This window comes from Cinclus cinclus, chromosome 9 (assembly GCF_963662255.1).
Source record: "Cinclus cinclus chromosome 9, bCinCin1.1, whole genome shotgun sequence".
NCBI classification, from domain to species: domain Eukaryota; kingdom Metazoa; phylum Chordata; class Aves; order Passeriformes; family Cinclidae; genus Cinclus; species Cinclus cinclus.
The window spans coordinates 4,795,216-4,811,548 of NC_085054.1; the positions used below are offsets into that span (position 1 = coordinate 4,795,216).

The window sequence follows — 16,333 nt, forward strand, 5'->3', positions numbered from 1 at the left end:
GCTCGGCCCCACCCCGGGGCCGCCGGCGGGGCAGGAAGGGGCGGACCGGGCTGGGCCGGGAGCACGGCTCGGCTCGGCTCGGCACGGCTCGGCATGGGGGGCCCGCGGCGCCTGCTGCTCATCTCCAACTCCACCCTGCACGGAGGGGGGTACCTGGGCCACTGCCAGCAGCACATCCAGAGCTTCCTCGGGCAGTAAGCGCCGTGCGGGGCTGCGGGACCGCGCCCGGCCCTCGCCTCCGCCGCGCCGACCGCTCTATCCCCTCTCTTCTGCCAGGAACGTGAAGCGGGTGCTGTTCATCCCCTACGCCCTGCACGACCGCGACGCCTACGCCCGCACGGCCAGGGAGAAGTTTGAAAGCCTGGGTAAGGCTGTGCCGGGGCGGCAGCGGGCACGGGCAGCAGCTTGGGGGCACGGAGCGCCCCGGGACGGCAGCGCCGCAGCCGCTCGGCTCCGCTCGGCTCGGCGGGGACACGGCCGGGCACGGCGCTGCGGTCCGCGGTGCACACCGCCTGCGCTGCGCTGGGCTGGGCTGGGCTGCTGCGCTACGGGCAGCAAGGGCAGGCAGCAACAGAGTCGGCTGCGGACTTCTGCCTGGAAGGCGGTATGTGAGAGGCCTCCAGAAGAAATCCTACTGCAAACACTTCTGCCCGCTCCAGGGAAGATCTTGTCCCTAACGATGAAGTGGAATCTTTTTATTCTTCTTAATTACATGAGGGAACATTTCTTCCCCTATATCTCAAAACCTTTGCTCAAGCCGCGCAGCCACTTAAGCGTTAAGTAAAGACCATTACTGAAAGCACCTCAAGGAGCCAGGTAGTTCCATGATGGAGAGCAGCTGAACTTTGCTTGGAGCAAAGATCTCTGCAGAGCAGCCTACAGCAAGACCTCCCTCCACCTAGTATCTATCACTGTTGAGGGTAACTTTGGACATGTTAGTGTAGTAATAATCAGTACTCGCCTCCCTGGGCAGTACACTTTGCTCCTTGACTTGCAGGAGGATTGCTGCTATCAAATGCTCATGTTCTTCTGTCTCTCTTGGCACTTCCTCTACTCAGTGAACCCCAGCAAGGCAAATCTATCCAAAGTCAGACACTTTAACAGAGACAATACTCAGATCAAGTATTTGCACAAGCAGTGCTAGAAACAGCACAGCCTAGCTGAGGACCAACAGCTTTATCTGTATTTTCTAGTTACCTGGTAATGCTCAGCAGGATATTGTGCCTTGGCCTGCACCTGCTGAGTGAAATGCTCTGCTCCTACACACTGAGTGCATATATCCACAAAACAAGCATTTCCTTTTGTACAGCTGGATGCTGAAGCCCTGCACAAAAACACATTTACTCTTTCCATTGTACAGTTCTCTGAAATTTCCCTGGCTGAGACATTTGGCTCAGGGTTGAAGGAGGGGGGTAGGGAAGGATTGAACATTTCACATTCTTCCACCAAACTGACATGGCAAAGGTAAATACTTTATCATTTAAGGTTATGGGCTGGACAGCATTCATGAATCTTGTGATCCAGTGGAAGCTGTAAGGAAATCTGAAGCAATATTTATTGGTAAGTTTTACTTCTTACTCCCCAGTGAGGGCTTATATAGGGCACTGGATTAGTTCTGCTTGGAGGTGGCACTGAAGACCAACAATTAAGCAGTTAGGCCTAGTAATTATAAACTACAGAGGACAGTACTTGGGAGCCCTAAGACCCTAAATTTAGTGGTGGGCTGGGAAGTAGACTGATTAATGGAACTTCATCTCCAGTAAATTTCAAATTATTATTTTCAACAGTACTTCAGTGTAAAAACATGATCTTAACAGCTGTATCATCACATTAGCAAGTCCAGGAAGTTCAAGTCCTCATACCATGGCCCTGGGTGTTAGAAGAGAGGTCACTGTCAGACAGTGGCAGCCTTACAAGGACAACTCAGGGCCTGCCCAATGCCTGTTCTTCTGAAGCTTCTGGTTTTACTGCTTCTCAAAGCAGGATACTGCCCTGAATACAGCATAGAACCCATTGTCCTTGCCAAGTTTGTAAAGGCTTCAATTAAAACTGATGGTGAAAGTATGTGAAGTAATCTGAACTTTTTTTCTGCAGGAGGTGGGAACACATTCCGTCTCTTGAAAGCTCTTTATGACAACAGTCTGATACATGAGATCAGGAAGAGAGTGCTTGAGGTAAAACTACAGATTCTGGCCCAGTCTGAGTGGCAGATTCTAATGCACCTGCTTTTGTTCAGACAAATCTAAGTTGACTTTGCATTTTTGTCTCTAATATACTTAAAATGTTGAGCCATCTCAAACAACCTGGTGAACTGAAAACCATGGCCAAACAAGGCTGTCACTGAGTCATTGAAAAGACTTAAGGTCAGCAGTTTATCTTCCTGGAGCAGTTTTCTACATGCTACATTGCAAGACCTTGGGATGTACAATGCTACAAAAGTAAATCCCTCAAAATACCAGTCAAAAAACAGTGCAGGATTTAATCTATGTCTGCAAAGCCTGTTTTCCATCTTGAGATGCCCATTTCATATATTGTTGATATGGATGTGTTTAAGTTGCAGGTTATCTGTCAATAAACTGGTGATAAAGCTGTAGCCATAGGTGCCTTTTAGACTGTGTCCTGTTGATGTTGAAAGTTACATAATTTTTGTATCTCTTTAGAACTGAGAGGTGTGAGTGCCATTGAGCCCCTCTGGTCAGCAGCACCAGTCTAGCTGGTGAGTCTCATAAGGCACAACAAAGATACAGCATCTCTGGAGGAGAACAGAAGCAAGGTGTTCCCTAGCAATGTGGAATTGCAAATGATTTCATGCAGATTTATACAAGCCAGAGTAAGGCCAGCTGCCAAGAATAAAGGTTAGCTAGGCTTATCTTAATATATAGAAATTTGTCTGTTGTGGGAATGTAAGCCAGAAAATGTCCAAGTTAAGTCTGGATAACTACTTGGTTATGTTACTACCAGTTGTCTCAGACAGCTCTGTTTTTACAAATTATTCAGCATTACCTGCATACTTGCGTATTTGTGTGGCATTCTTCCACATACAGCATAGTACTCAGTACTAATACCTAAACAGTGCTACACTGATCATGGTACTGGTAAGTTGATGCTGTGACAACATTGCACTGAGCTTCCAATGGTCTACTCTCTGCAGAAGCTAGTTAAAAACCAGTTCAGATATCTCCTGTAACTGCAATAGAGGCAAGTCTCCTCTTAACAGCAAAGTCCAACATGCACTGACAGCCTGGTAAGTTCTCTCTCGGGGGGTCACAGGGTTGTGAGTACAAGGCAGGCAGCAGTTAGTTCTCTGACACAGAGCAGCTAATGACCACCTCAGAGCCTGAATTCTTGTTCTGCTTTTCACCTGTGAAGTTAGCAGTGAGATGATGAGTCTCTGAGATTGATAGAAGATGCCATAAATTTGAGTTCCTAGTTTTGATACTGCAGATTGATCATTGCTCTTGTCTTTCAGGATGGGATTCCTTACATGGGATCCAGTGCAGGAACCAACGTTGCTACCATCAGCATCAATACCACCAATGATATGCCAATTGTTTATCCACCTTCCCTGAAGGCTCTAGGATTAGTTCCTTTTAATATTAACCCCCACTACCTGGACCCAGACATTAAAAGAACTCACATGGGTGTAAGTAAAGCACGCCAGAACTAACACAGTAACCAGGGTGTGGAGGAGTAAAAATAGTGTGCATTTTTGAGGCCTTACAAAGCTATACTATGTCAAACAGCTGCTCCCTAGAGAAACTGAAAATGCCACTGAAGGCAGTGACACTTCCTCCTAAAACTTTGCTTGGGAGGAGGAGTTGGCAACAGTATTACTGAACAAACTGTTTTTCACAAACAGAAGCTCTGCAATGTCTGAAATACTGTTGAAATGCTTGATATCTGGCATGGAATGGAGGATTTTTTTTTTTAAAGTAGATAAACCTGAAGTGTTAAGATGCAAAGCACTGTGGTTCTGGAAAGTTCTGTCTTAACTGCTCCTTGGGAAGACCTAACTTAAACATAGATTAAGAGGCTTAAATAGCTGAAGGTCAGAACAAATAATCAGAACAGAGAGATCCTGAGATTTATAGAGTTGTTGTGTAAGAAAACACCTGGGCACTGGTGTCCTTGCAGGGAGCACAGCCTGTAATGTCCAGTACTGAGCAAGCACATGCATTAGCATAGCTGAAAGAAAAACACTTCAGCCATCAAGCACAAAGACAGATTTCCATACAGTGGGGAGGAGCTCCTTGAATAGCATGTCATCTGATTCCTCAGGGAACAAGCTGTGTGGTGCATCTTTTAACAACCTGTATACTTTCTTCCTTGTAATCAAAATTCCATGGTTAGAAGTAGTAATAAGAATTAGGGAACAATGAAGAAATGGTGGATATGGATGTGCTTCCAGAATTCAGATAAAGGTGTAGGTATTCATTTAAGCAGCTTGTCACTAGTTAAGCAGGCAGTCCTTTCCCTATAAATAACTTTTCTCAGAGGAGGCTGGAAGCTCTATGCTGTACCAAGTTCCTGCTGTGTTCCTATGCTTTTATTTCTTTACTATTGCTCAGTTCAACAGCAAACCTCAGGAAACAAGACAGAGCTGTTCACAAAAGGAAATCCTTCAGTGTAATACCTACTTGAAGACAAACAAGCAAATACTTAATCACTGAAAAGCCATGATTCACTGTACTCTTTCACAAAGGTGACACCTCAGGCATTTGCTTCTACCACCTTCCTGGCAGTATTAGTACTATCTCTGCACAGAGAGATAGAACTAATTAAAAAAAAAAGAGCATGGATGAATTGAGTAGAAATAAATTTTAAAGCTTTTCTGGGTTGGGATTGTGTGAGTTCTGTTTGATTGACCTGCAGTAAATTGCTGCTAGTGATGAAGGGTAAAACACATATCTATTTTAGAGTCAATCCTGCCATCCCATTCTGCTTGAGGGGAAGTGCCTGCTTTGTTTAATGTTATTAAACTGTTTCACATCATGTTGCCCGGATAGCTCCAAGTCCTACCTATGGCCTGGGAAGCTACATCTATGCTCATTATTGCAGGAGACAAGAGAGGAAAGAATCCGCCAGTACCATGAAGAACCAAACACCCCTCCAGTTCTGGTGAGTAGTAGTTCTCCAGCAGGAAGCTGTAGCATGATAGACATTTTAAAAGTATTCATGTTAGCTCTCAGTGTGGGTTCCCCACCTGTCAAGACTTAGAGATTCATGGCTTGGACTGCTAGTGGTATTCTGGCTAAGAGCTTCAGCTTTGGATATTGCCCATTGTAGAAAACGGGTTGGGGCCAATGAAATGTATACTTCTGTTAGTGTTGCTCAACACCATTTTAGGCAGCTCTGATATTCCCAGGCACTGGCCACTATATACTGTATGTTGGGGGTGGTGTGCATGCAGATGGTTCAAAACTCCCCTAAACTTTTTTCAGGTATTCCCAACTTTAATCTCTGTAATACAGTTTGTGAATTTGCACATTCAGTAGTGTATATGTAATTTCATTATGTCTGGGGAAGTGGGACCTCTGTGTTTCCTGTCCCTGTGTCTGATCTTGTAGTATGAAGTTTGTGCACTAACAAACCCAGCGGGCTGTTGCTTGGCCCAGGTCCCTCTCCTCCTTAATAGTTTCTCCTTTAAGAGAGAAAACTGAAATAAACAAGAAAATCAACTTCTAAAACAAGGTAACTCACCTAATTTTGTCTTTACCTCTTTGTTAGGTAAGCAAGAAGGTTTAGTCTGTAGTCATGGTGCCACTAAGATTGGCCTGCTTGTGACAAGCATTCAACCCTTTCACATAGCTTGAAAATGACTTTAAATGTTTCCACCTCCACCAGGGCTTGCGGGAAGGTACGATGCTGTTAGTGGAAGGAGATAAAGCCACGCTGCAAGGAGTGACAGGAGCACGTCTGTTTTTGAGGTGAATGCTTCACTTAATTGATATCCTTCAGACAGAAAGGAAGAGAGGCTTCTGTTAGACTCCTGGCATATGCTGCCTGTCCCCCACATCAGAAGTTACTTAATCCCTTGGTTCCATTTCTCTTTGGGGAAAATGTGAGAATTGTTTAATGTTCCAAAGGAGCCAGCAGTATGACAGCACTTAAAGGACATCTGACTAGCCCAGTGCATGCTTTGGCATTCCATCCATTGATGCTTATGTTTCCAAATTCTAGTTACCTTTCACAGAAAGAGCCCCAGTAGTCAGCTCCTTTACTGAAAACCAGGGAAATGCCAGTTTGGCCCTAATGCACTGAACTCCAGAACAAGGGAATCTGTATCTAGAATTACATGGACTTTATCTAAAATGCACGTTACATGATGTAGGCAAAGAAGGGAGTCAAAACTCCGCTTGCACAGAATAAGGGTGCCTTGATCCATCCCTAGTAACAGAGAGAAGCAGAGTAATCCCACCTCCCATTAAAGCTCACAGCTTGGTTTGTCTTGCTTGCAGGGGTAAGAAACCAACTGAACACGAGCCTGGAACAGATTTCAGTTTCCTCTTGACTGACAGCAATCCTCTGAATCCGTAGCCTTCCATATTCTGCAGGAAAAATTATTGTATGGGGAAGACAATGAGGAAGAAGGAAAGAGATGCTTATAGTCCCAGGGTGGGTGGGGAACCTCAGCTTTATAAATAAAGATAAATTGCATTATATAAATAAAGATAAATATGCATTAGTGGACTGTTTTCCTCACTCCGCTGCACATCTCAGACATTTCTTTCCCAGCAAAAAGACACTTTTTATTGCAGTACTTGGTAATCGTAACTGTTCAAAAGCTTGAAGGGGCCTGTACATCCACATATCCACTTTGATTCCTTCCCCACCAAAAAACAAAAGTTGCCTTAACACAATTAAGACAGGACACTGAGTCAGCTGTTCCCACTGCCTACTTTTACCTGCTAAATAAAAGAATTGTTCATTCAGTGTACTCCCACACTTAAGGTTAATTTCTGTGCTATTAATAAAGGGAGAAGTTATGCATTCAATTACTTTTATTTGCTTCAAGACTCATGTTAAATATATACAATGCTAATTATATACAAAAGTGTGCATGTTAAAAATTTTCAGGTTACAAACTTGCAAATCCTAGAAAAGTGCAAAATTTTAAAACATCTTCCACCATGCTGTACAGGAAAAAAATCCATCATTAGCCAATATACACACTCTTAAAACATATTGATCAAAACAAGTCAGACATACAGTATACTCTTAAAGCACCCAGAGGGAAAAAGATATTGCACAGAAGGCAGACAGCAAGTTCATTACAGTGCCTGAAGGCTCATTTCTCAAAGTAGTTATTTCCAGCACTCCTCAGACCTAACATTTAACTCTTTAAAAAGGCTTTTTTTTTGGCATTTAAAGATCCATTTGTAATCATATAATTGCACAATCTGTAAGAATTACCAGAAGATATGATTAACTGTTGCTGTAAGGCCTTTGCTCCCACCCCTGCTTAGCTTCAGTAAAAATTCATCGGGCAAACTGAGTAGCGGCACAGCTTCCATCAAAACACTGTCCAGAGGGAGGTAAGTCTCACATGGAGCATTTCTCTAATCTCATACTAAATTGCTCCTGCAGAAGCAGAATATGTATTGCAAGTTTTTCTTGAATTCTGTTTTCCCCTCGTGGCTTTAAGAAACAGCCCACAGCGGCATGTGGCTGAAGTAGTATTGTCAGGTGGAGGACTTCAGTTTATTTTAAAGCTCTTTCAAGGCAAAAAATACAGCTCCCTTGAGAGGAAAATACTGACTAGATAGGAAGCTAAATAAACAAATGGCCTCCAACTTCAGTTAGATCTATGAGATATATGGCTGGATGTTTGATATTCCAATCTCAAAACACCTTAGCAGCTTTAAACCATAATCTACAGTGACAATCATACTTCTGGGACAGAAGGTGTGTGATGAAGCTGTGTCTGCTGAGTATAAGCACAGACCTAAACTCTGGAAATACCTGCCAAATTTCTCAAGTCCACTGGAAAAAACTGAGAACACACACTGAAGGAACTCTACTGAGAACAAGTGAAACATCTATTTTATTTGGGCCACATAGGTAAATGGCAACTAAAAGAAAGACCAGTCTTCTTCCACAGATGCACAGCAAAAAAGGTGAGTAAAAACTGAACAAAGGCTACCTTGGACTAAACACTGCAAGCAGTTCCTCACATATGGGGTGTTCAAGACTGCAGTAAGGTAAATGGCACTCAGTTGAAATGCAGAGCATGCTATGGTGCCACTCAGAGGCATTTTTACATTCAGGCATCTGGTATCTATAACACTGAAAAAGGGAACAATAACATTTTACCAATTCTAAAATGTATTTTTTTAATGCAGTAGCTTTTTAGAAAACTTCAAAAGTATGTGCTTACAAGGGTAATTTAGTAATAATAAGATTGGCTCCTTGGAATGGAAGGAAAGACATCTTCCAAGCACTTCAGTTGACTCTAACATTAGCATACAATGAGCTCACATGTATATGATACCATGGAAACTTTCCCCAAAAGGAGAATACCAACACGTGTCATATTTGCAGCCAAAACCAACACAGCTTCTAAGCCAGAAAGCATAAAAAGACCTAGAAAGCACTGAAGCACATGCTTGAATTTCCATTCAAATAAATATAACCCTATGTAGTGCTTTCCCATAAGTATTTATTAGATAAGCCATAGGCTCACATTAGGATATGCATTTCTATGTGCACGCTTCTTTTTCTGTAATTCTTTGAAAGGGGAAAAAAAATATTCACAGCAGCTTGGATCAGCATTTAACATGGTCAGCAAGGTGCCTTTAGCAGTGGAAGACAGCAATGTTTCAGGTGACAATACAGAGCACGTGGCTACAGAATCTCTCAATATAGGAGCAAAAGGAGGTTGACAACTCTCCACCTCTTCTAGCTCTAAAGCTCCCTACCATTCTAGAATCTGTATATAGATACACATTTTCAACTAAATACATGTACACAGTAAAAGCTCTGTGCAGCATTTGGTGCCTTTACTTATCTTTTCTAATGATTTTTGTTAATTAAGATTGGGAAAGGTTTGCAAAGGAAACAGAGAGGAGGAAGACATGGTTTAGGGAAGTGAGGTATACAGCTCCCATGGACTAAAGGAGGAGTTACCTAATCTGTGCATCACAAAAATCAGTTTTTCATTTCTGCAGGACTATTTTTAAAAATTCTTCCAGTGCAGAAACTTAGGTCTCTGCACTCATTTAAAGGACAAAGAAATGCAAATTTCAAGAGGATCCTTATAAGACAGCCAATTGACTTGGCCATTTAAAGCCTGTGAAGACTGATAAACCTGTTTTGTGATAATATGCATGATCTAAACTATGCCAGAGGGGGAAAAGCTTGTTTTTATCAATGTTGCAGATTAGCAAAACAGTTATAATATGGATTACAATATGGATTGCAATGCTGGCAAGTTTGGGTTTTTTTTTGAGGGGAAGTTTTGGGAGTTGGGGGAGGTTTTGTTGGTTTAGGTTTTTTCTTTTTTTCCTCTTTTTACTATCAAACAATCAATTATTTTCCTAAGAAAACCTAATTTCCACAATGTGTATTAACCATCTGGACAAATGCAGTTACTTTAGGACTGGGATTATTATGTTGTGCTGGTAAGGTGCATGGATGATAGAAGATGTGGTTTCTAGACATCCTAGGAGTGAGTAATGGATAAGAATATTGGTACACAAAAATCTGCCTAAGTCAGATGCTAACTCAAAGTGCATTTCACTTTCTGTATGCTTGTAAAATTCAAACCCAGACTAGATGGGATTCTTCTCTATAGCTAAGAAGAGAACTAAAAATACTATCAAGAATTATAAGTAAATTGAATTAGAGGAAATAAACATTTTATTTTAAATAAAGGAGACATTTCTTCAAAATATCCTTTGGTATGTAAATTCAAAACTGCTACAAAGATAACACTGCTAACTATTTGATCTCATTTATATACAGGTATGAAAAGCAGGTCAGTTTTCAGTTTCTTTTAGATATATATATATTTACACTCCTACCTACTCATCTTCAAAGGTAAGCATATGTTAAACTTTGATAAGTATTATTACACTTGTTCCAAAACTTAAACATAGGAAGATATCACAAAGAAGATCTTGACAAAAGTAGTACTATGAAACAAATGTCACTTAAAACTTGTTTGTTTGTTCTAAATTCCTCATTTGAATTCTCTCATCTCAAAACTTTTACTCTTTTTACACTTAAACAAATCTTTGATCAAAACCAAAGGAGAATCTTATTCCACCAATACTACCTGAAAAATAAAATAGGATCCTAAGCTTTGACTTGAGGAAATCAAAGAATTATGAAAGTCAGTTCTCCAATTCACAGTGCACTGCATAATAGGCTGTAATTCAACTGACCTAAACAGATAATCAGAAAAATTATTTTCAATTTTTAAACATTATTGTGTACTTTTTAATGCAAGTAAGTTAAACCTAAAAGAAACAACATACTAATGCTCACACTTACGACTCATCTTTTATTTAAAGCTGGTTTTAAATAGAGACAAAGTGCAGACCTTCAAAGCCATGGAGGTCCTTCCAGATGGCCTCTGGCAAGGATGCCAAGCACCTGATGGTATACACCTCCCACCCCTAAAGACCAGACAGAAGATCCAAAGGCTATGGATGTTCCATCACACCTGGGGCGTAAAGCAGCAGCTCAGAGCTCACCTGCCCCCTCCTCATTCTGCTGCTGCTGCTGCTTTATACTAAGCACAGACTATCATTGAGTTTGAGAGCCCAAGAACTGTCCACATTTAAACCTGTCCCAGGTATTTGTGATGATCACCCAGTGCTTCTGGTGCACTGTAATTATGGTATTCAAATGTCAAAAGGTCTTCATCATAAACTATTTCAATTATTGCAACATTATATTTTACTTCAACTGACACACTGTATTCAGTACTCTTTAATATTGAGCTACTAAAAATGTTAATTCAACTGTTGTATAAACGTACCTAACCCACAATAGGATGTTTTCAAATGCATATGGAAACCCCTCTGTGCAAGAGACAAGAAGAAACCTGTGCTCCCACCAAACACCACTTAAGACCCATCTCCCTTTTCCACTTGATTCTCATAGTCTACGGCATGATAATTTCCTGCCCCCTTCCAGTCCAAATAAAGACTTGGCCTTGTCTGTGCATTTAAACACAACATTTATGCATACATATAAAACCCATCAATTCAATTCCCCAACTGAGTTTTTTCCACCTCCGTTAACACAGAAAGGTCTCACATTCTGAGCTGAAATAAACTACTCTCCAAAGAGCTCCCCTGAAACCCCTTCTGCATGAAATCATAATGGACAAACATACTTCACATTCTCATAAACAAGTTTAATACTTCCACAGTATCCTTAGTATTCTTATTGGATAGGTAATTGATTAAAAATAGTGTTTTTCACTTCTCTATAGCTTATTTGAGAATACAGGATGTGGGTTAACTTAGTTTGTTTTACTTACATGGAGTATGAAAAAACCCACACCACTCTACTTTGGGAAGTTTAATTCTCTCTTGGCAAGTGACTCAGGAAAATAATCCATATTTTCTCCTAACTTTCCAGACAATTCAGTCTGTCACAGTGATTAGGCAGAATATTGCAACTATGCATAGACCCACTTGCTCACTAATCTGATTTATTATTTAATTTACAAAAGTTAAGAAAATGCAACACAACTTTCTTTACAAAGTACACCAATCAGCCATCAAGAGGGATTATTTTTTTCCAGTAAAGAAAGTGAGGAGGAGAAATAATTTTGAATGGGACTGTAAAGATTATCCTTTACCAGGGTAAGGAGGTATTATTATTTCTATAAAGCTAATAAATTGTGCTTAAAGTTAATGAAGTAAGATTATACATTATGTTCCTCAGGTAGTTCAACAACTTCCCAGCCACTGGGAATATCTGATAACATTTATGAGAGATACATCACACATTCATTTCAATAAATAAATAAAAAAAAAACCAAGACAAGCAACAATAGAGGGAAGAAAGGGGGGCCCAAAAGAGAACATAGTAGGTAACAATCACACCTGCCTTGTATCTGTGCTCCCTTCACCCCATGGGATATTCTTCTTTTAATACATACATTAATACACATATATATATACACACACATATATATATACACATACACACACACCCCTTCGCACGCTGATCTGGATAAATTCATATTCTAACAGTATAGAGTTTATCATCTTCATCAGTAACATTAGAAAAATATCAGATTGGTAGGAAAACACACACCCTTCTATCATCATGTATTGCTAAACAAACAAAAAAATCAGTAATGGCTTCTCCAAAAGATAGTATGCAATGTGATACAGCACACATAAGGATCTGATATTTTCTTTTACCAGGTCTTAAATGCATTTTGAAAATGGATATAACGTCTGTTTTTCCCTGCTTATTTTTACAGAAAAAAAAGAAATATGGCTAACAACTGGTTTGGTGAACACCAAGCCAAGAAACAAACAGGTGCTATTTTTAATTGAATTGTGCTGCAATGTTACATAATGATTTTGCAGTGGAAATTTATCTTTTGTTTGCAGGAGTTGCCTTACTAATGAAGCAGTATATATAATGAGTCTTCCTGGGTATTTCTGCACGATATTAAATATACAATGGGATTTCTTGGTGTATATCTTAAGTTTACTTAACAATATAAATAATTTTCAGCAGCAATATTTCCTACCTCCTTCAGCTCCTTCACCACCTCCAACTCTTTTGACGTTAATCATTTCTGTACTTAAAAATTTCTGATAAAGTAGTGCAACACAGATGTTCCTTGCAGAACAGCCTAAAATTGGAGCTACACAAAAGAAAGAGAGCAGGAGCCATTTACACGAACAAACTGCAATAAAGATCATTAGGGTAACAAATGTATTGAGAAGGTTGTAACCATCATCTATCCAATTCTGAATCCAACCATTGCAACTATCAGAGTTTCAATTTACTGGGGAATAACAGTGCTGTCAAAGCAAAGCCCAATAGCTTGTTTGTTATCAAGGAGCATCTGGCCCTACTCAGCTTTAAATCAAATCTTATTACTTCTCTTTAATTCAATTAGTAATCTGGGGGTTTGGAGACTTGTGGAGGGATTGTTTGGGGTTTTTCTAGCCCTCCCAAAACACAGTTTTAGCAGCTGTTGAGAGAGGGATTTGGCTGTGAACAAGTGAACACAGTTAAGGACAAATATGTAAGCAAGCTAACCTGCATGAGTATATATGCTTGCTTCTAATACCATAGGTTCTTCATCAACAGACTTAAAAATCAAAGCCCTGATTACATATTTATACATTTAAAGTGACCAAAAGATTAAATATTTTTCTGGAATCCATGAGAGAAGGTAGAAGCAGCAATCACTTGGAATCTTGAGTGTTATATTCAGTCTCTCCTGATGAAATCTGGCTGAGCCGTTTGCTTGATCCCCACAGCTTTCGGGAAAGCTGACCTGAGCGCATCTGTTTGAAAGTAATTCAGAGAAACAAAAGGAGGGGGAAGGGATAAGGTGGATAAATTAAAAAGGAATTCAGACACTGAATCTGGTGAAATGCAGACACGACAATGTACCGCATAAACAAAATATACCAAAAAAATTATTTGAAAAGAAACTAAAAGTCACACTTAGGGATGATTCTTGGGACTGACAAAAAACAAGACACAACACCAACCACAGTCTTCTCTGATTTTGAACACTTAAAGGGATATTACCCACTAATGTGTACTTATATGCTTAACCTACTTCAAACGGCTTAGAAAGAGTGTTTAGATTGCTATTTTGGTAGGAAGGGAAAAGAAGAGATGAATGCCAAGCAAAAATGAACTAAATGAGAAGAAAGGAAATTTTATTTTAGAGATTTCAGACAGAAATTGCTAGAAGTGGGAAAAAAATAGCCAAGATGCAGGACAGTGATAGAAGAATAAAGGAAAAAGAGAAAGGTTATCTCCTGGTGTCAAATTTATACAGTCTTGCAAAGATCCTGGGTGAGATGTTCAGAGGAATGTTTCAAGGAGAAGTAATTCATAGTGACTATTCCATAGGATAAGATGGATAACAAGCAACCAGAGGCCATATTAAATCCAGCACCTGGTAGGTCTGCAATCTGACAACAGTTTGTAAGAAACTCTTAATTACCTAAGCACAAGGTTGATGATTGGCCAGTAGTGATCAGCCTGGCAGCTGATTAAGTTCTGGAATTCCTTGCAGTTCAATAAATAAGATGCATGCCTTTACAGGTTTGAGAACAGTTCCTCACAGTTACTACCTCAAACATAACCTGCCTCAGAGCAGCAGTGTTCTAGAACAGGCACAGCACTGACCAGATTAACACTAGCAAGTGATAATTGCCCAGACTTCTGCAACATCCAAAACAGCAAAGTAATTGTTAAAAATACCAAAGTGTTTCTTATGCTCCATATTAGATACTGTCAGTGCAGAAACACTAAAGGCCAATCCTAATACCAAGCAGCATTTCACTTTTTGCACATTAAAGCAAGTCCGTGCCAAGGATCCAATCCTGTTCTATGGATCAATATCACCACTGAAAGCTGGAACTACAACACTGTCTTCTGAACATGGATAAAGTTTCAGGAATTAACACATTCCTTCCAAACTAAAAATAAGTCATTCAACAAATGAACACCCCACATTCACACACTCTTCAAATATACTGATTGATGCCATCATAGAAAACTAGAAAATCTGGGACATAATGTTGTTCCTTACATGTTTATGTTTAAAAAAAAAGAAAAATCTATTTACACGGATATTAACCTTGCATATCACCTGAACTGTAAACAGAAAATCCTGGAAAAAAGTAATCGGAAAGTCTCTATAACCATAAAAGGAATCCAGTCTTTGAAACAACACTTTCTACATAGTTAGAAAAATAGATGTGATTAAAAAATGAAAATAAGAAAACAAAAATCCTTCAGTCTAATGATGCACACAAATTTCAGCCTACAAAAGATATTTTCTATGGAATAGGAAGCTTAGAAATGACAGTGGGTTTAAAACTGCTGTTACAACCATATGTTTAACCACAGAATAATCAGCTCTTTTTCAATTCTACAATAGAAAACTGGAAGTCAGTGGAAACCTCCCTTCCACATCCAGTACAAGCAAAATCAGACTACCATTGTGTGAAGCCTTTTTCCAATATTCAACTGCGTATCTCCTAGCAAAAACATTTTAAAATACTGACAAATAAAGTTGCTCTGTTTTCACATTTAAAATATAAAACTGAATTAATACACACTTTTCTGGCATGTACTAAAGATCATGCAAAAGTGATAAGCACATTTTCAAATAAATACATAGCAGCACAACAGAGATTGAGTTATAAAGATAATAAGCAGTTTTAAGTTAACTCAAGTACTTTGAAAGTCATGACAAGTAGTAATTAAAGCAAAAACTACATTTTGCACAAGAAAAATTTGGCATATCTATTTGAGAGATGGATGCTCTGTAATTGATATTGCATATGCAGAACCAACAAGTTTATATTCACCATATGGAGCACAGGCATACTGGGAACCTACAGAAGTGATTCCCTGTGCATTGCCATTAGAGACTCTCAGCAGAAAGAAGTAATACCTTTTTCCCCAGTGTCAGTCAATGCATATTAAAAGATATCTGATAGAAACCATTAAGAAAAAATAAAGAAAGTAGCTTGCTCTCTTTCATTTCCGATTTTCTTCTGGATTATTATTTCATCAAGAAGAGGCTGACAACACTATCCCATTCAGAAAAGGTTAGCTATTATGACTTTACTGATTCAGATGTCAGTGATAAAGTCTGGAAGTTAGTCCAGCTGAGCTTCCCATCTGCGATCCCTATATACCTCTGATTCTTAATCAGAGCTTTCAGTAGAGCAGTCTCAAAAGTTATTTGTTTCCCACTGAAAACTGAAACTTGCTCTTAAATTTACCCTGCCATAGAGGAGACCTCTTGCTGAACTGGAAAGCAGAAATAAGTGAACTTCCCACTGTTCTGTAGAAAAAGTTCTTGATGGTGGGTTTTACCTCTGCTGGCTTGCCAACACCAACGATAATCAACTTGCCATCCTCCAAGCCAACAAGGATGTGGCTGTACTCTTTGGTGACAGAAATGCAATGGATTGGCAGTCTCATGGCCAAGGGAGAGATGCTCAGATTCAGGCTGAAAGGAACAGAAGTCACAGAGAGAAAGTACATCATGAATTTGCTTGCACATACCGCAAAGAATCACATGCAGGTGAAATTGCTGTCCACAGGATGCACTAAAAAACAGAGTTTCTCAAGGATATAATTTGCAGTTTCA

The 16,333-nt window shown here is 39.9% G+C and overlaps 2 protein-coding genes across 3 annotated transcripts in view; one reads left to right on the plus strand and one right to left on the minus strand.

The window, feature by feature from the left end:
* The first annotated feature begins 74 nt into the window (after positions 1–74).
* LOC134047412 (alpha-aspartyl dipeptidase-like) lies at positions 75–6,627 on the plus strand. Its single transcript, XM_062498523.1, has 8 exons — positions 75–194; positions 277–365; positions 1,486–1,560; positions 2,095–2,174; positions 3,470–3,643; positions 5,059–5,118; positions 5,845–5,927; positions 6,459–6,627. Exons 1-8 carry the CDS (start codon positions 94–96, stop codon positions 6,535–6,537), a joined length of 741 nt encoding a protein of 246 aa, XP_062354507.1. The 5' UTR covers positions 75–93; the 3' UTR covers positions 6,538–6,627.
* A 3,857-nt stretch (positions 6,628–10,484) lies between these two features.
* NBEAL1 (neurobeachin like 1) overlaps positions 10,485–16,333 on the minus strand; it is a 75,772-nt gene continuing 69,923 nt past the window's right edge. For both annotated transcript variants that reach the window (XM_062498521.1, XM_062498520.1), the window contains 2 exons: positions 16,057–16,192; positions 10,485–13,493 (listed from right to left, as the gene is read on the minus strand). In XM_062498521.1, the coding sequence (XP_062354505.1) occupies positions 13,392–13,493; positions 16,057–16,192 (238 nt within the window). In that variant the 3' untranslated portion in view covers positions 10,485–13,391. The remainder of the gene's footprint in view (positions 13,494–16,056; positions 16,193–16,333) is intronic.

Coding starts and splice junctions, on each gene's coding strand:
- LOC134047412 (XM_062498523.1), top strand. CDS start 94: ATGGGGGGCCCGCGGCGCCTGCTGCTCATCTCCAACTCCACCCTGCAC. Junction 366..1,485: donor GGAGAAGTTTGAAAGCCTGG/GTAAGGCTGTGC, acceptor TTATCATTTAAG/GTTATGGGCTGGACAGCATT. Junction 1,561..2,094: donor ATCTGAAGCAATATTTATTG/GTAAGTTTTACT, acceptor TTTTTTCTGCAG/GAGGTGGGAACACATTCCGT.